Genomic DNA, 20,875 nt, shown 5'->3' with positions numbered 1-20,875 from the left:
AAGTAGGTCAATCATGGCTTTGTGTTACTTGGGGAGGTGCATCACTATAATGTGGTGCTTACATCGGAGGGATACAAATTTTGGTGTAGACACATGCACAACTAGGTTGACGCAAGTCTATGTAGATGGATCTAAATTTGTATTGCACCCAAGGCCAAAGAAAAGAAAGGATATGGCAAATTTTGTATAATATAAAAATGCCCAGAGCATACCTAAATTTCAGAAATTATCTGGGATCCTTCCCAACCTTTTCAGGTTTTCCACCAACCGTCCCCGCTCCCCCCACAGAACACAACTTCTTAAACCTGAAACTACTTTCCCCCTAGATTTGGGATTCAAAGTCTCTGGGTAATTGTGCTGCTTCTTTTATCATTACTCTTCCTCCTCCTTCCACATCGGAGGCAATAGTGATGCCAGTGCCTGCCAATAGCTCTGCTCTTGCCTTTGAACATTCTTTAGGGTATCCTCTAGATCTGATTTTTGTATGTGGAATTGTTGTGACTGGACAGGGCAGCCTATTTGCGTGCAACTTCAGAGGTGAGCCAAAATATCTTTTGAGGTCAGTATGACATAATATGATGTTGTGCCACGGCAGATTATGCTATAATCCAACAATGCCATGTCATCATGCTGTGATGTAAATGTCATGATGCACAAATATGTCTGAGGACAAACTTTAAAAGGTGGCATACCAAAATCCCCATTTGGCTCTAAAGCAGTCTCAAATTCACCTCTCCCTCCCTCATAAAGTAAGAGAGGCTACTTTAATTTTCAACTGCTGCAGGCCTTCAGTTTACTGTGTACCCCATGTGCAAAAACCCATGTATTCATTAGGCTTACAAAATATTGTACATCTAAGTTTGCCCTCTGAAATGCTTGCTTTATTTCTTTTCAGAGACCAATATCATAGTGCACTACAAACAACTTCCAAGTAATTTTGCTACAATACCTCATTCTTTCAAAACCTCTACTGGTGCTTAACTCTCCTGTTACACTCATGAACAAGATAGGGCCTCTTCCAAGCCTACAATCAAACACACAATTTGACCTGCTTCTAGCCAAACTCTAAAAGGGCTTAGTCACTTAGTTACAGGCCATGTACAGGCCCTGGCAAAGGTCAGTTCCCAAGTCTTTCATTTATTCTGCTCTGCTGTTGACATGCTGGGGATAAACTATTGACATAGCTTGGAGATTGGCTGTTGCATTTCTAAACCTCCTGCTTTTCAGAGATAAATGCATTATAAAACGGAAGTGACTTTGTTAGCATAACATAACGTGATCCTTAACTCACAAACCATAAGAACGTATTACAAAGACTAAAACTCCATCCAAACATTACCTGACTTGCTAGAGAAAGTATAAGAGTGTCAAAAATGTAGGCGAACTTGCAAAATGGTCCAGGTTGTGTATAACATCATGAACTTACAACTCAAACAGCATGGTAAACAAGTTTATCTAACAGAGAAAACTTTGAAAGGTAGCATTTCTCAATCGTTCAATGCGATATTAAATCCTCCCATTAATTCCTGCAAAGCTACCTTAAGCACTATCATTCACTTAATTGAGTACAGTATTTAGGGAGGATTTTTGCATGTAATATCCATAGCTGTTTTCAAATTAGTAAAAAAAAGACACTAATTTCTCATTATTCAAAATAAACCTTAAAAGCAACATTTTCAAAAAATTTCCCAATACAAATTTACAAGATGAACAATCTGTATTAAGGGACTTGATCTGATAGTGTAAATAGTAGAATAGTGAATCTCTCAAATGGCTATCAACTTAAGTGACAATAGTGTTTGTGCCCCTTCCGTGTTCTTTTTGGGTACGTCTACACTGCCATTAGACACCTGCAGCTGGACCGTGTCAGCTGACTCAGGCTCACAGGGCTTAGGCTAAGGGGGTGCTTACTGCAGTGTAGACATTCAGGCTCGGGATGGAGCCTGACCTTGGGGACCCCCTCCTGGTTTCAGGTTCCTAGAGCCCGGGCTCCAGTCTACACTGCAATTAAACAGCCCCTTAGCCCAAGTCAGCTGGCATGGGCCAGCCACAGGTTTATAATTGGAAAGCAGACATACCCTCTATGAATATCCTAGCAGATGTCTAGAGGAGAGGAGGAGGAATGTTTGTGTAACAGCACATTTTGAACTCATGTGAGTATCTGCATTATAAATTAGGGCCTAATCCTTCAATGGTAGGCCCCTACACATCTATGAAGCCCCATCTGGAAATACTGTACTTGGATTTGGATCTGATATGAATGATGGCACTGTGAATAGTACATTTCTCTACAACACCACGCTGGGACTTGAGTTCATTGTCTCAGAGGAAAGAATGGAACTTATTGAATCACCAACACTGCTTCCTGAAGGCACTTCGTTTTCCTAAGTATCCCTTTACTAACCAGGACTGACTGTACTTAGTTTATATTTGACAAGATCATATTCCAATGAGATATGGCTGTTGGGGCAGGACAGGCTTAATTTTTCCAGACTGAATAACTTACATATGCTGTAATCTACATGAGTGCCACTGACTTTTAAAGGCTTACTTAGCCACTGAGCTGCTTCCCCATAGAGAATCATGGCAAGATAAATAAAGTTTTAGGCTTTGCAAATATAATAGCAATCCTTTTCAAAATATTTAATTTCATTGGGCTTCTTGGGAGCACAGTGTAGTTATTAGAACCTCTGGTCATTTATTCATTTTACAATTGCTCTGAAGAGTAACCCTTGATCATATTTTGTAAAATCTGAATAAATACATCAAAAAGTTTTAACCAATATTAACTAAAGCAGCCTAATGGTATTCTGTTCTAAAAATGGTTTTGTATCAAACAGAAAATCTAATGCATGCTCTCCATGATGTGCTGATTCTGCAGGACTGATATTAGTGAAAATAATTAAATATGTATTTGTCACTAAAATAAGCAGATACGATTGAGTATATGCAGATATGTGGCATAAACAGCTGTTTTTAGTCAGTTGTCACAGTAGAATGACACACTGATTTTTATAACATTTCTTTGAATACCTTCCAGCTTGTCCACATCTTTCTAGTATTGAGGTGCCCCCAAATAACCTTAGTATTCCAGGTGCAGTGTCACCAGTCACGTGGAGAAGGGACTAATACCTTCCTTCTCCATGACGTGCTGCCTTTGCGTATACAGCTTAAAATAGCATTAGCTATTTTGCTGCCATATCACATTTCAAGTGCATGGGTCTGATTCTGCTACCAGGAGAGTTTGGCAACTGACTTCAATGGGCGTACCATCACGTCTTATATCTAATATGCGGACTCCTATCACTCCTATGTTTCTTTGATATTATTACTGGTGGTCAAGTTTCTTCCTTTCATTTTAAACATTTAGGTTGATGATTTCAGCCCTATGTGTCAGCTTGGCTTTGTCTCAGATACAGATTAGTTAGAGTCGAATTGTGAATCCCTTACTTGCACTCGTGAGCAGTTACTCATATGAGAGTGGCAACACTGATTTCTGTCCCCCAATAATTATTTCCAGTTCATATTTGTAACTTCAACTAACTACTTTGTTTTTCTCTGTCATCACTTGCTCTTGCATCACCTCATTTCACCATCACCGGCTGATTTAAATATATTGTGTGCCTCTTCTACATTTAATTAAGGGACATGGATCTACCACTACTTCCTATGTCATCTCTTAGATGCCTCCTCCCTGAGCTCTCTGAGGACACAAAAAAAGGGTAATGGTAAAATGAGACAGAGTTTTCTGTCCACGTGCCAATGCTCATGTCTACACCAATTTGAATGCTATTTTTAAAAAAGAGATTTACAAAATTAGTAGGCAAGGGAATGCAGTAACTAATGTTTTGTTTTAGCAAAGCATGGTGTGGAAGTAGATGTTTTTCTCTGACAATGATTTTACAGTAGTACTTGTGAAGTTATATTTGAAAATTTCAATAGAATTGGTCTGGTATGTCTTGTTCTTGAAAAAGCCAAGCTGTTAACTGCTCATGGTTCTGTTAACCTAGAGAAATTCCCCCCTCCCCCCCTTAACATGTGCATAACTCTATCAAAGACCTACTTGAACTTGGGTACTCCAGACTGCTGTGAGGGGATTCACACACTGATCTTTAAGCCTCTGGAGTGTGAACAAAATCCAGGCACTGCCCTGGCTTCGGGTAGGCACACTCGAAGTGCAAATTCTTTGTCTAGCACCCTCTCCCGTGAGCTGAGACCCCCATGCTCTTGACTTAATCTCATGAGAAATACATGCAACTCAATACAAAAATAATAACCCTTACACACATTTCCCTGACTTAGTTTCCTCATCATTCTAGAACATTCTCTGAGGTGTCCAGGATCCTTCTGTTGAAGCTCATGTCTTGACTTCTGACCCATGGAGCCTCTCTCCTTATTTCAGCTTGTGTTCTCTGAGCTTGGTTGGTTGTGCAGCGAAATCTAGTCCTCCTGCTTTTGAAAGCATGCCTATCTCTTCACATCTCCTGCCCAAACTTCCCATGTCTCTCTCCAAAGCCTTCCCCTTAAGAGTCCTTTTAAAAACTCTTGCTTTGTTACATCTGTCCCTTTGTCCGGTTGGAGGATTTTCCACTTGTTCCACTTCTTCCTCCCTGCAGACAAGTTGGAGAAAGTAGCTTTTTCCAGCCTCATCAGCCAACCTGTCATTCAGGCGTTTCATAGGAACAACTTCATAATATGGACCAGAATTCATAATTTGTATAGACAGATCCCCCAAATTGTCACAAACTCTACCAGAGATTTTTATATGTTCCCCCCATTCCATCATGATGTTGAGCTAATGGATTTGCATAGCTGTCCTGGCTCCACTGCCTGTTGGCCGGAAGTCACCACAAAGGAGGGAGAAGAATTTGCCTTATTGCATCTGAATGCATGTAGAAAATATATAATTATAAGCCAAGTAACAAGTTTCCCCCTGCATATATTTGGACTTGGGGGCAGGGGTAGGGGAGAGGAGTTGTTTAGTTAACATGCACTGAACGAAACCTGGACTTTTGGATTGCTACTGGGGATTAATATTTACTACTCAAAGCAGAGACTATTGAGTAAATTAAATGGAGTAGTTCTATACAAAACAAGAGCAGCTGTTTGGCCCTCACAATCTCTACCAGGCCATGTAGGCTCCATAGCAGTCTGACCAAGTTAGAGGAAATATGAATATGAACCAGAAGCACCGAAGAAAATAAAAATCTCCAGCACAATGAGATCTAGAGCTGTATGCTGGGAGTTGAGATCTGTAAATACACAAACCAAGCCTTGGGCATGTCAGGTCCATCCATCTACCTAACACACCCAACAGCAATTATTGCAACCTTAGTAATACTCCAGGTATATAGACTGACCAACCTTAGGCCAAAACTACAATCAACTGTGTGTAAGAAATTTTAAACAAGAACAAAATATGCAGTGTGGGGGTGGGAGAGAAATGATATCTTTCACTGATGTGGGGTGCTCTCGTCTCTCAGCCCATCTCTCACTGCATCGTTGTGCTTCTAGTGCTGATGGCTGGGTGGAATTGCTCATGGGGAAAGCCTGATAAATTCTGGTTTTTAAAATTCTAACCTGGGGAAGCATTCAAATCGAGTAGCATCAAAACAATCCCTCCCCACCCCCACTGAGGTTTACTGTTCCCAGAAGATAAGGGATACTCCCCTCATGGACTATAGGAAGGTTGGAGATAGGATGTTTAACAAGATTGTAATAGTAGCCTTTTTTCCCCCTTGGCATCAAAACAGCTTCCTTAAAGACAGATGGCAATCCACTTCCCGAAAGGGAAACCGCTGATAATCTGAAGCAACAACAGATCCAGCACACTGATCTAATTCATAGGTTGTAGCTCAGAGCACTCCTTATGCCTTTAGAACTTCAGCGAGAAATATCAGCTTGAAATTCAAAATAAAGAAGATAAAGTGTTGTTCCCTCAAGATTCTGCTGTGCCACAAAATTGTTCAGATATGAGTGGTTTTATGGGCAAAATACTCACTGTTTTAGACTTATTATGCCAGATGCTGATCTCAGTTTCATCAGTTTTCTATAAGTGTAACTTCAGTAACAACTCCCTGACTTCAATAATAACTCCTGGTTCTCACTAGTTTAAGATCAGAATCAGACTCACAATCACACAGTCATCTCCGACTACAGTATAACAGAATTCATGCCCCCTTTCCATTAAAAGATGCATTGTTTCTCCCTAAATCATGTGATTATGTGAGACTCTCAGTTTTCATTTTCCAAAAAGTAAATTTCTAACCCTCACAGAACCACCACCCCCTAGACCCGTAGCCATACCCCTTTGCTGTCTGCAGTGCTAGAAATCAGATTATGCAGGGTCCTAGCATGAGCAGGCTAAGAGGCAGGGCTCCCTGTACCTTCTTGTTCACCACATCACATTATTTATCTTTGCAGTCACACTTGTGGTACTGTATTTCCAATATGCAAATACTAAGGTAACTAATTACAGAAAAGGTAAATGTCAGGACTTTAATGGTATTTCAGTATTCACGATTCAGACTGAGATCTCACTTTTACAATATGCTAGCTTGTTTTACTGCTTTACTCCCTTTTCATTCTCCCTCTAAACTACAGTATAACAACTAGTACATTTTGACACCTGCTGGTGTCTGTGTAAAATGAGTGCAATATTTAAATGTGAAAATAGGTACATCTAATGTTCAGTTGGAATGTAAGAGGCATCATGCTAGGGGACAAGCTAAAATTGTTTCATTTCATAATTGTAAATTGCAACCCACATTGTCCCCGGTATATACTGAGTAGGAGGCAAGAGTTTGAGGACCAAAAATTTAAGAGCCTGATCCAAAGACTCACAGAGATTTCACTGAGCTTAGGCCTCAGGAGTATCAGATAGGATCTGGCTAAAAGAGAAAAGACACAATGATCACTTGTTTAAGGAGAAACATTTCAGACGGGAGACTTTAGCCTTCACTCTGTTTCTCTTTCTTAAAGAAAATTGTTGATATCCCATGTGCAGTCATGCATACCTTGCTGACAGATTGCTTGCTTACCACACATACAGTTCTAGCCAAGAAGAGGGTAAAATTACATTTTCCCACAGTATCTTTTTTTCCCCAAGACAATTCAATGCAATGAAAGGCTGTGTCTTAACTAGAGTCATGGAGATTGAGACTATCTCATGCTTCAGTATCTTTCAGTAATACCTAACAGGACTCTATGGAGATGCTGGCAACCGAATAGGCTTGAGAAATTGCTATAACGGAGACAACAATGTTGAGTTTGTTTTCTTTTAAACAGGCATAAACCTAGTATTATTTTAAATAATGGCTCTTGGAGAGGGATATATAAATATTATTATGGGCGTGCCTTGTTTATTATTGTTAATGACACATGATAATAAGAAATAGTGCTCTGTCAGTCCTAGCTATGTTATACTGAAATATTTAAACGTAACACTGCTGCGTACTGTGAGGTTCAGAACTGGATGATACCAGACAGAAGTGATCTATTTGAGCAAAACATTCAGAACGTTCAACCTGAAACTGGATATGTTAAAATTCATGCACCTTTGAGGAGATTCACAGGTGCACAATTCAATACAATACCCTCTGCAAATCCTATGCTCTATTGTGGCTGATGTGGGATACTTAAAATTTGGTCAAAGTCTTGAATATTTCAGTCTCTTAAAACAAAGCTTTTTAAAAAAAGGAACAAAAATTAAAATAGACATCTCACATGTCTGGAAATGTTTATAATGGATTAGGAAACTTAACATCAAGATTCATAAAACCTGCTCTTTCTATCTCTAACTACACAGGTTGTAAATGTTCCCACATAAGAGACTGATTCAGCAAAAACTTTCTAAAAACTTTCTAATGTGATCTACCTGCCGATGAACTTTCCTCTTCTGTTCTCTTGCTGGCCATAATCCTGCCCGCAGAATTGAGCATGAATGACATTGCCTTGCATCACGAATGTCACAAGGACCAGGGGAGGAATCCTTTCACCCTGATCGTAGATGGGCAGTAAACAGCTCTACTGTTGCACTTCATCCGAATGACTGAAGTAGCCACCACATTCTGGCAAACACACCTTTGTAGGAGGTTTGACAGAAGGATATGTATAGTTGAGATCCCATGAAGAACTGAGTGCCATGATGTACAAGGGGCATGCACCCCCTGCAGACTCAATACTGTCCTTCCTTCTCTTGTACAGTAAGGTGAAAGAGTTCTTTTGCAGAGGGTCTCTACACCTGTGGAGTAGGGGGTCAAGATTTTCCCCACACAATTGGAACAAAACAGTTGTAAAATGGAAATTCTTCTTGATGAGAAATGGATCCTCTTACACCCCCTTTACATCAGAATTAAGCCATGTTAAATAACATTACTTTTGATCTCCAGGTATGCAATGAAAAGGAACAGAACGAGGAGTAATGGTCTCAAGTTGCAGTGGGGGAGGTTTAGGTTAGATATTAGGAAAAACTTTTTCACTAGGAGGGTGGTGAAACACTGGAATGCATTACCTAGGGAGGTGGTGAAATCTCCTTCCTTAGAAGATTTTAAGGTCAGGCTTGACAAAGCCCAGGCTGGGATGATTTAGTTGGGGATTGGTCCTGCTTTGAGCAGGGGGTTGGACTAGATGAACTCCTGAGGTCCCTTCCAACCCTCATATTCTATGATTCTATGATCTCAGGCTGATAGAATCCTTGTCCGGGGGCCACATTGACACACTTTAGCATTTACTGTTTGGCTATTAGGGCCCCTTCTGTCTCCCAATTTTGGGAGCTTCTAGCACCACTCTTTCTGTAGGCTTCCATACTCCCTATTATCCTCCTCTAACCTATTTAATTTTGACAAGGTCCCTGTTTCCAAGTTCTTACCTTACTCACTCATGGAGAGGTATTAACTGGGTCTATTCAAAAATATTACTGTTATGATTATTGGATGTGGCCAAACAGCTTGAGCAAATTAAAGCCTACTAAAAATTTAAAGCATGTATATATATTCAAAGAAATGCAGTCCTTTCAAGAGATTTGGTTCTCTGACTTTATTCTGAACCCATGATGTGTGATTGTGTTCAAAATTTAGATTACTTTTTCTCTGTCCATACGCTTTTCTACACTTGTTTGCTTTACATATACCAATATATAATCCAAAATTAACAATTATAAAAGAAACTTAGAAAATCAAATTTAAATCATTATTTGACCTTTCATTGATTTTGAAATCTGTAAGCTAATAAATAGTTACATAACAGTTAAACTAATGTCACTTTGTACTTTAAAGAGACAAAACTGCTTACCTAAATTGTTCATGTGAAAGACTGTACTGTGTTTAAATCAGTGATTCTCCTAGATCAGTGATCACCAATCCACTGATCGTGATCGACTGGTTGATCCTGGGGACTCTCCTAATCAATTGCAATCTCCGGTGGTGTAGTGGGGCTGCTGCTAAGGCCAGCTCCCTGCCTGCTGCAGCCCCACGCCACTTCCAGAAGTGGCCTGCACGCCCCTGCGGGGCTGCTGCTCCTGCCTGCAAGCACTGTCCCTACAGCTCCCATTGGCTAGGAACGGGGAACTGTGGCCAATGGGAGCTTTGGGGCCGTGCCTGCAGAGAGGGGCAAGTGTGCAGATCCATGTGCCCCACATCCCCTCTCAGGGGCTGCAGAGGCATGTTGGCCCTTTCTGGGAGTGGTGTGGGGCCAGGGTAGGCAGGGATGTTGTGGTACAGGAGGGAGTGCTGGGTGCTGGCTCTGGGAGTGGGATCAGGGCTGGGGCAGGGCGTTGGGGGGCAGGGTATGGGGTGCTGGCTCCAGGAGGGGGCTCAGGGCTAGGGGTTGGGATGCGGCCTCCCGCTGGGTGGCACTTACCACGGGCAGCTCCCAGGTGGCGCTGCAGCCTCCTCCTGTACCCAAACACCCTCCCAGAGCTTGCACCCTGACCCCCTCCTGCACCAAGCCCCTACCCCAGTCCTGACCCTCCTCCTGAGCCAGCACCCCAAACCCCCTGCCCCAGCCCTGACCCTCCTCCCAGAGACAGCACCCCATACCCCCTCCTGCACCCCAAGCCCCTGCCAAAGCCCTGACCCCCCCTCCCACAGCCAGCACCCTGCCCCTCCCTGCACCCCAACCCCCTGCCCCAGGCTCAGCCCAGAGCCTCCTCCCACACTGCGAACCCCTTGGCCCCATCCCAGAGCTGCACCCCCTCCCGAACCCCAACCCCATCACAGCCCAGTGAAAGTGAGTGAGGGTGGGGAAGAGTAAGCGACGGGGGGGGGGATGGAATGAGCGGGGCAAGGCTTCGGAGAAGGGGTGGGGTAGATCCTGGGTTGCCCTTAAATTCAAAAAGTGATCTTAGACGTAAAAAGGTTGGAGACCACTGTCCTAGATACACGCCTTTACTGCAACATTTGAAATCATTGGGAGCACTTCCAGGATGTGACCATATACCGATCTTAGGAAAATACACACACAAGTAGAGTAGAAATAGGGATAGAGCATCTTGTATTTATATTATATATAAACGTAAACTAGAAAGGTTTTGTCAAAACAAAACTGCTCATTATAATCATGAGGATGTACTGTAGTTTGAGATGTAATAATGAATTTCTTTGCTTTGGCTCAGGCTGCAAAAAAATAAAGTTAAGTTCCAAGACTGAGAATAAAGCATGCTGAGACAAAAAAATAAACTCATTTTAAAATAAAATTTCAGAAGATCATGAAATGTGTGGTTTCCCATGTATTGTCTCAGCACGTATATCCCAGAAATTGTTCTGAGCTTATGGTCTGGAAATGAGTGTAGTTGCAGGAAGGCACATACAACTATGGAGCCAGGATGCTAAACTGCCTTATTTCCAGTGGTTGGTGACTTTTGGTAAGGAAAGAGGGAATAGGCTGATGGTAAGAAAAGGTCACAGGGTGAGGGTGCTGGGAGATTGTGGGAAGGCACTGAAGAACTCGTGGCCTTCATCTGCAGGGTTACAACACACTACAGATACTTTGAGTGGGAAGCTCACTTGAGGTCTGCCTTACTCCCTGAACCATGTTAGCTAACTCATGTGATTTCAACCATATCCCATAAATGAGGGAGGAGGGTTTTTTGTCTTGATAGCGGGAAAAGTTAGTAGGAAAATTGAGCTATAATTTGTGTTAACCTGCGAGTGAAGACAAGCCTTAGAACAGAGGTCCCCAAACTGTGGGGCACGGAGGAATATTCGGGGGTGTGTGGAGGTGTCAGCCTCTTTACCCCTGTCTGTGTCCCAGCCTTCTGGAGCCGAGGCCCTGCTCCCGGCTCTGCCAGGAGCGGAGCGAGGGGGAGAGGAGGGGCGGACAGGAGTAAGGTGGGGCATGAGGTTAAAATTTTTGGGACCTCTGCCCTAGAAAGATAATCAAAGACCTGTAACTCTTGACTAAAGGGGAATATGATAGAGGTCTATAAAATCATTAACAGTAAGGAGAAAGTAAATGGGGAAGTATTATTTACCACTTCACATAACACAAGAACTAGGGGTCACCAGATGAAATTAACAGGCAGCAGGTTTAAAACAAACAAAAGGAAGTACTTCACACAACACACAGTCAATCTACGGAACCTGTGTCAGGGGGACGTTGTGAAGGCCAAATGTATGACTGGATTCACAAAGAATAAGTTCATGGAGAATAGGTACATCAATGACTTTTAGCCAAGATGGGCAGGGACTTGACCCCTATGCTCCAAGTGTCCCTAAACCTCCAACTGAAGTCTTTAAACCACGATTTGAGTACTTCAATAGCTCAGACATAGGTGAGAGGTTTTTTGCAGGAGTGGGTGGGTGAGATTCTGTGGCCTGCGTTGTGCAGGAGATCAGACTAGATGATCATAATGGTCCCTTCTGACCTTAGAATCTATGAACTGCCAGAAACTGGGATTGGAAGACAGTGGGTGGATCACATGAAATTGCTTTGTTCTGTACATTCCCTCTGAATCATCTGGCACCGGCCACTGTCAGAGACAGGATACTAGGCTAGATGGACCACTGATCTGACCGAGTATGGCTGTAATGTTCTTATTGGACAGGTAAGAGACCAGATAATATTCTGAAAATACATATTAACACTAGATAAAAAACTGTTACCCATTTTTTCGTATCTGTTGTTCTTCACGATGTGCTGCTCATGTTCATTCCATTCTAGGTGTGCTTGCACCCATGTGTGTGGTCGTCAGAGATTTTTGCCTTAGCGGTATCCGTAGGATGGCTGTGGTGCCCCCTTGAGTGCCGCACTCATGCTAGGGATATAAATAATGTGTAAAAACAATAACCGTGTATCTGATTAAAATTCTATCGGTTACACGGTTAAACGTTTAACCGGGGAACTAGGAATGTGGGGCAGCGGAGGTGCTGCAGCACCTCAACGTTTTACGCGGAGCTCCGCTGCTGGCCCCACACCCGGGATCCTGGCTGCCGACCCGCTCCCAAGGTCCTGGCTGCCAGGACCTCTGGTGCACCAGGATGCATGGCACAGGCAGCAGCAGACAACCAGGTGCACGGGGTTGGCAGCCAGGACCCCGGAAGAATTTAATGGTTAACAGAAAAACTTAATGCTTATCGGTTACCCGGTTAAACTTTTACATCCCTAGCTCATGTGTCAGTATATCTGGCGCTGCTGGCCCTACGCCCTCTCAGTTCCTTCTTGCCGGTAACTCCAATAGAGGGCAGGGGGGCGGGTAATGAAATGGACATGAGCAACACATCTTAAAGAACAATTAAGAAAAGGTATGTAAGTGGTTTTTCTCCTTCAAGTGCTTGCTCATGTTGATTCCATTCTAGGTGACTCACAAGCAGTGTCCATGGAAGTGAGCTCAGAGTTCATCGTCAGGCAGCTTGCAGCACTGCTCTGTCAAAGCCAGTGTCGTCTTGAGTTTGCTGGGTAAGTGCATAATGAGACGTGAACGTGTGGACAGACGACCAGCTAGTGGTCCTACAGATCTCTTGGATTGGTACCTGGGCCAGCAAGGCTGCTGACAACACTTGTGCCCTACTCGAGTGTGCCATCATGATTGCTGGTGGAGGAACTTTTGCCAGCTCACAGCAGATGCAGGCTGTGATCCAGGATGAAATCCTTTGAGTAGACATTGGGCGACTTTTCATTCTGTCTGCCACAAACAACTGCGTTGACTTACGGAACGGCTTCGTTCTAGCTATGTAGAAGGCCTACTTCTGACGTTCAGGGAGTGCAGCCTGTGTTCCTCATCTGACATATGAGGCTTTGGAAAGCAGATGAGTAAGTATATGTCCTGTCCTGTGTTGTATGAAACTGGGAAACTATTTTAGGCAGAAACGCTGGGTGTGGTCGCACCTGGATCTTATCTTTGTAGAAGACCATATAGGGTGGTTCTGAACTACCCTGATCTCAGACACCAGGTGGGCTGACATTATTGCAACCAGGAATGAAACCTTCTAGGAGAGAGGAGGAAGCCAAAGGCTCGAAGGGAGGCCCTATGAGCCTCGACAGCACGAGATTCAGGTCCCAGGGAAGGACAGGATCCCGGACATGTGGGTAGAGATGTTCCAGGCCTTTCAAAAACCGGCCCATCATGTTGTGAGCAAAGATCGACCTGACTTGGAACAGAAAGTGGAAAGCTGAGATAGCGGACCTCGATCAATGTCAGGGACAAACCTTGGAGTTTGAGATGCTGCAGATAGACTAGGATCTCCTGCAGCGAGGCCTGGACATGCCATTCCAAGGCATAGCCCATGAATCTTTTCCACTTGGCCAAGCAAGTCACGCTGGTGGAGGGGTGTTCCGCTACCCAACAAGACCCGTTGAACCCAGGCCGAGTATTCCCATTCGTCCGCATTCAGCCATGCAGTAGCCATGCGGTCATGTGCAGTGCTGCCAAGTTTGTGTGCGGCCATGTGGCCCAACAACTGCAGCAGATGTGAGCAGTGGTGAGCGGGTTCTTCACACTGGAGATCAGGTCTGACATGACTTGAAAATGCGCTACTGGAAGGAACTGCCCCAATGAACTGTATTCGTTGCATTGGCCTTCAGGTGGATTTTTTCTTGTTTATTAACAGGCTAAGGTTGCAGCAGGTGGAACGCACCAGATCAAGGCTCCTCTGCACTTGTTCCAGAGATCTGCCCTTGATAAGCCAGTCGTCGAGATATGGGAAAACCTGGACTCCTTGCCACCTCAGGTAAGCAGCCACTGGTGCCATACATTTTGTGAACACCCTTTGGGCCGATGAGAGGCCTAAGGGCCGTGCCATGAATTGAAAATGGCATCTGTCCACTACGAAACAGAGGAAACATCTGTGACCTTGGAATATGGAAATAAGCATCCTTCAAGTCGAGGGCGGTGTACCAGTTTCTCAGATCCAGGGAGGGGATGATGGAGGCTAGGGAGACCACGTGAAACTTCAACTTCCTGAGAGACTTGTTGAGGTGATGCAGGTCCGGAATGGGTCTGAGGCCCCCTTTTGCTTTTGGGATTAGAAAGTACTGGGAATAGAAACCCTTTTCTTTCATGTCCCGAGGGACGTCCTCCTCCACCCCACCCCCCAAAGCGCAGGAAGTTTCTGACCTACTGAACGAGGAATTCCTTGTGAGAAGGGTCCCTGAAGAGGGATGGGGGTGGGAGGTAGAAGGGAGGTGCAGCCAAGAATTGCAGGGTATAGCCCCGAAATACTATGTCCAGCACTCAGCGGTCTGAGGTGACCTGCAACCAGGCTGAATGGTAGGGACAAAGATGTTTGAGGAAAGAACAAGGTGGATCCGGGGAGCTGACTGGGGCGTTGCTCTCAAGCACACCTTTAAAATGAGCACTTCTGGCCCCCAGGGTGCTTTGCCGGGCTGGGCTGCGCGGGTGAGTGGGAGAAGGAAGGCTGGCAACAACTCAAGTTCACGTCTCTATCCCTTCTCCTAGCAGACCCCTGATAAGACTGCCAAGGCCTTGGTGGTGGGGGTGGCTGGAACTGCTTCCTTGCAGACTGCGGCATATGCATGTCCAGCGAGTGAAGGGTGGCTCAAATGTCCTTTAACACAGTGGTCTCCAAACTTTTTGGCTTGTGTACCCCCAGGGCAAAGACCGGAAGACCTGCTGCAGACGCGCTGCTGACGGAAAAAGACCGGAAGACCCGCCGCAGACGTGCCGCCGACGGAACAGGACCGGAAAACCTGTCGTAGAGCGCCACCAGAGGGGAACACCAGCTATGGACGTGCAGAGCTGCTACCAAAGAAAAAAAATGTTGGAGTGCCGTCCGGTGGTGCTCCTGCTGCCGCGCACCCCCTGGGATCATCTTGCACACCCCCGTTTGGAGACCACTGCTTTAACACATGCAGCCTCGCATCTATTTACTCCGCAAAGAGACCTTTCCCATCGAATCGGAGGTCCTGGATTGAGGCCTGCATTTCTTGGGACAGGCCAGTGGTCTGAAGCCAGGAGTCCCATAAGTTAAAACTGTACCTGCCCAAGAGGCCCAGTGGTTCACCACCTGGAATTGCAGGCTGGCTGTTGAATACATTTTACTCCTGAAAAGGTCCAGTCTTTTGGCCTCTTTATTTCTGGGAACTGGACTGGTGTGCCCCTGCTTGTCCTTTTTGTTGGCTGCAGAGACGACCAGTGAGCCAGGAGATGGGTGCGTATATAGGTACTCAAATCCTTGGTCCAGGATTAAGTACTTCTTTTTGGCCCTTTTGGAGGTGGGAGGGATGGACGATGGGGTTTGCCAGAAGGCAATTTTCAGTACTCTGTCATGCACTGGTAGTGTCACATGGGCAGGGGTAGAGGCCAAGAGCACACTGAACAAGGTATCTGCTTGCTCAGCCATCTCCTCCATCTCTAGGCCCAAGTTCTCGGCCACCCGTCGAAGCAGGGACTGGTGTTCCTTAAAATCATCCAGCAGGCTGGCCCTTGAAGGTCCCAGGACCACATTGTCCAGAGACAAAGACGATGATTGTACAGCTTGGGAGGCCACGGGACATTATCCCCCATGGGGTTTTGGGGTGGGTACTGTCTCCTCTACCCCAACTTCCGAGTGCATTTCATGCACCGATCCTGGTGCTGTCAACGGTTGCTCTGAGGTGGTGGCAGAGAAGCAGTGCGAAGCGGGCATCGGCATCATCGGAATGCCCCAAGCACTCCAACAGGGCCACTGCCCTGGCCACTGGCTGTGCTGCCAAGGTGGAGTGGCCTCTGGTGCCCAGTTGTGCCGGTGGAGTCTCGCCAGTGCCGGGGGGACTGGTATCGCAGTGCTCCCATAGGGCAGACAACAGAGATCTGCACTGGGAGGATACTGGCAGCAGGGCGAACGGTGCCTGTAGTATGGTGACTGGTGCCTACCCCTAGGTGATCCGTGTCAAGATAGTGGGGACCGTGAACGCAGTGCCGGTGACCAAGGGCAAGCCCCAGAGGATCTGGGCTGCGACGCTGGAGATCTGTGGCACAGAGACGGAGAGCGCTACCTTGGCTCAGGGGATCAGCGGCCCTCCATTGTCCTCTGGGGGATCTTGGAGATTGGCTTGCCCTCGTAGGAAGCCTTTGCTGCGTCCTGTGGCACACGCGGTGCCGACAGCCTGGGCATAGGCCTCTGCTCTCTTGGCACTGGGGGGAGCTTGGGAAGGTGTCAATGTTGCCACAAGTTTGGGTTCCCTACTTACTGCTGGGAGTCGGTGGTGGATCCTTTAAGGAGCTAAGGGCCCTGACTGGGGAGGCACGTCCACATGGCTCCAGAGTGGCCAGGCTGCCCAAACGGAGTCTTTTGCCCCATGGCCTTTCTTGCCTGGTGCTAGAGAGCCGTGCTTCTTAGTTTTCTTTTTGGGCACCGGTGATGGGGAGTGGTGCTGGGGGTGTGCTGCGCACCAAGGCTGAGGTACCAGGGATCGAGTCTGGCTGGGATGGCTCAGAACCCAGTCGGAGGAGAACCCACAAACAAATAGCATGTTCTTTCTGAGTCCTGAGTCGAAAGTTTTTACAAATACAACACTTGTGATTCACATGTGATTTCCTCAAGCACTTGAGGCAGCTGCCATGGGGAGCACTCACAGACATAGGCCTGTTACAGTCCGTGCAGGGCTTAAACCCCAGAGACCGGGGCATGCCCAGTCTGGGCTGAAGTCCCCAATGGGATTCTGACTTCTAAATACACTTAACAACTACTTACCGCTAACTACTATGAGTAACTATTTACACAGCCCTAAGGCTCGGTGTCAGAAGAGATGAAACTGCTAGCCCTTGCTATACAAGCAAAGGCGTTCAATTAACCACCACGGCGGTAAGAAGGAACTGAGAGGGCATAGGCCAGTGGCGCCTGATACACTGATGCATGAGCGCAGCACTCAAGGGCGGTGTGTGCCACAGCTGACCCTACGGATACCGCTAAGGCAAAAATCTTCAATGACTGTGCACATGGAATTGACATGAACGAGCACTCGAAGAAGAATTGAAGTTCCCTTTGGTCTACATGTTTTTGAATTGTTTTTATTTTCATCAATTACTTTTTAAATAACTGTTGAAGGACACCTAATATATGGTAAACATCCCAATGCTTCTTGTTATCCCCTCTCCACCAAATGGCCAACGAATATGTGCTGTGAATGGGCAGATCTACAGTTGGGAAATTGGGATGGAGCAATTTCTGCGATACTTTGAGTACAGGGACTAACATATTTGCGTAAGGGTCAGGCACAATCTAGCCCTCTGTTTTTTACTTAGTTCTTAGTCCAGGCAAAGCTGTCATTGACTGTCCAAGATTCAGTAATGATTTCAGGATTTGGCCTGTAATGAACATGGCATAGAAATAACACTGAAAATTCAGTTGTATTATGTTCTCTAAAGACAGAGTAAGACTTACTCTAACTTCAAACTTAAGGGAGATGCTCAGACACAGCATACTCCTATAAAATCTTGACACTGACACTTCAATAGTGAAAGGTTTTATAGGAAGCACTATTTGTTACCAAATGATAATACAATAAAAACAAAACCCTTTTGCTCTTCATTGCCTACACACAACTATGGTTTCTGAGTAAGTGATTAAATTAAAAATGAGATGAACTTTTTAATTTAACAAAGAACCCTTTTCTTTAAACAATATAAAAAGGAAAATATCTCCCAAACAAAAACAAAACAAAACCAATCAAAACTTTACCTGGTTGGTAGAAACTTGGTGAAAGTTCTCTGGCAACTGCTCTTGCAATATCACTTTCCTGGCGAGCAGCCTGAGCAGCCTGATCCGCAGCATCAGCTTTAGCTCTTGCATGTGCAGTTCTATACAGAGCAGAAAAGGGTTTATATGCACAGATGCCATTTCATTAGTTGCATTAATACACCCGAGAGCAAAGTATTATTGTCTCTGGAAAAGAAATGATGAAGTATAGCCAGAAAATTATGCCTGTTGATTGTGAATAACTGCAAAAGAGCAAACCTTCATACAAGTTATCATGACCCATGAAGTCTACACAAAATAATATTGGGACAATTATTGGTCTGCTATAATCAGTCTAGTTTGGAAGTGAATGGAAAATATCTTTGTTTGATGCTTTGGGGGATTTTTCTTCAGTCTGCTGAGCTGAAATTGTATAAAGGTGGTTTTAATGAAGTACAGTCAGTAGGAAATATGGCCCAGCCTTAAAAGGTGGCATCATGTGAAGACAAAGCTGATCAGTTGCAAGGTTTTCTTGCCAGTGAACTCAAACGAGCAAATTTGTATTCATTTCAAGAAAGATGGCAATACAAGCAAATACAGTATAATGATTGCATACATTTACTTTTGATGAAAATATCATGCAAATTTATAAATAGATGACAGTTTAAGCCTTGGTGTTTCAAAGTTTAGAGATCTAAAATAAACTGTTCCTAATAGATGCTAAAGGGCTTTTTACAGTACTGCCACGTTCTTCATTTTGCAAAATTAAAAAAATGTAACTGGCTTTGACAGAGGACATAACTGATCATATAGATACAAAAGTACCATAATGGAAAAGAGAGCTAGAAAAAATCATTAATGCAGTCAGAGGATCCTGATAAAACTTCCCCCAACATTTCAGCAACCACAAACAGCTTTACAAGCCAAAATTATTAGAACTAGAAAAATATCCAACTCCAAGAACATGGGATGTCATCCAGATTATACCAATTATAATTGTACACAATGTAATTTTCTTTTATATAACTCCTTTTACATTTAAGATGTCTTGAAGTGCTTTGCAAAATAATGAATTATATTCAGCTAGTGTAATCACTATGTAGTCCGGGGTGGCCACATGCGGCTCTTCAGAAGTTAATATGCAGCGACTCCGGGGCTGGAGCTACAGGCACCAACTTTCCAGTGTGCTGGGGGGTGCTCCCTGCTCAACCCCTGGCTCTGCCGCAGGCTCTGCCCCGACTCCACCCCTTCCCACGCCCACTCCTGAGCTTGCCATGCCCTTGCTCCCCCCCAGCCTCCTGCATGCAACAAAACAGCTGATTGGGAGGTGCGGGGAGGGAGGGGGAGGCACTGGGAGAGCTAATGGGGGGCTGTTGACAAATTACTGTGGCTCTTTGGCAATGTACATTGGTAAATTCTGGCTCCTTCTCAAGCTCAGGTTGGCCACCCCGATGTAGCCAAATTAAGACAATATCCTGAAGTCAACCTCCTCCCCCGCCCCCCACAGTTAACCGAAGAGTTTAGAAGTGCCCATGATAAAAAAAAATGTGCTTATTTACTACAAAAATGTAATTATAGTATAAATATATAAACAAGCTAGATAAATGAGTAACTATGGTATTTTTGTGTCTAATATGGCAATAGATATGAATAAAAAAACCTTCTGAAAAGAATCAAAGACACTACCACTGTTGGTATGGAAGTTCATAGAAACTAGTGGATTCAATTTTAAGACCAAGGTGACCATTATGATCATCTACTTTGACCTTCTGTGTAACGCCATTCATAGACATTCACTTGGCAATTCCTGTATCAAGCCTGTTATTTCTGGATCAGCTAGAGTGTACTCTTTAGAAAGACACCCACATTTGATTTAAAAACTTGAAGTGATGGAATATCTACCACATCCCTAGGTAAATTGTTCTAATTGTTAATTATCTTCACTGTTAAAAATTTGTGGCTTATATATAGTCTGGTTTCCAAATGCTGGATCTTGCTAATGCCTTTGCCTATTAGTACAGGGCTCTTTAGTCTATCAGAAAGCTGTCCTTTTAAACATCTGAGGCCAAAATGTTTCCTAAAACACAATCATTAACAAGGATCAATTAAGCTATTCCAGTGGCAGTTGAACTACAGTCCTCTTGTACAATAAATATAGATCTATAGAAATGAGCTTATATTACATACTCTGTGACTCTTCCTAGACCGGAGGCCCCCTAAGTATCTACAGTTTGCATAGTAGGGAAGTCAAGGAAATCACAGAAATGTAGGGCTGGAAGGAACTTCAAAGGCCATCTAGTCTAGCCCCCTGCACTGAGGCAGGACCTGAGAATTCTTGATAGGTATTTGTCTAACCAGTTCTTAAAACCCCACAATGATAGAGATTCCACAACCTCCCTTGGAGGCCTATTCCAGTGTTTAACTATCCTTATAGTTAGAAAGTTTTTCCTAATTTATAAAGTAAATCTCTGTTGCTTCAGTGGACATGGACAACAACTGAACCTCATTCTCTTTTTAATGTCAACAGTTCAGTTTTACTGTACTTGCTTTTATTATAAATTATATCTGGATTTAAATCAAAGGGTTTCAGCTTGAAAGAAGTCTCGGCTTTCTAAACTGTGGGTGCAACTAATGTCATTAGATGTATTCTTGCTTTTTTGATTCACTAGGGTAGTTAAATATCTAAATGACATCAGTTACACCCACAGAACTGTGGGCACAAAATCAGAGGCTTTTCAAAATCAGTCCCATTGGTACAATCC

At 44.4% G+C, this 20,875-nt stretch overlaps 1 protein-coding gene across 15 annotated transcripts in view; it reads right to left on the bottom strand.

Moving 5' to 3' along the window:
* Window positions 1-20,875, bottom strand: part of JPH1 (junctophilin 1) — a 117,249-nt gene that overhangs the window by 25,904 nt on the left and 70,470 nt on the right. For all 15 annotated transcript variants that reach the window (XR_006278763.1, XR_005290858.2, XR_005290859.2 and 12 more), the window contains exon 3: window positions 18,117-18,235. Coding sequence is in view for 12 of the 15 variants with exons in the window: in XM_043507697.1 (XP_043363632.1) it covers window positions 18,117-18,235 (119 nt within the window). In the remaining 3 variants the exon portion in view is untranslated. The remainder of the gene's footprint in view (window positions 1-18,116; window positions 18,236-20,875) is intronic.

This window comes from Dermochelys coriacea, chromosome 2 (assembly GCF_009764565.3).
Source record: "Dermochelys coriacea isolate rDerCor1 chromosome 2, rDerCor1.pri.v4, whole genome shotgun sequence".
Classification (NCBI taxonomy): Eukaryota; Metazoa; Chordata; order Testudines; family Dermochelyidae; genus Dermochelys; species Dermochelys coriacea.
This window is presented reverse-complemented; position numbering and strand designations above follow the sequence as displayed.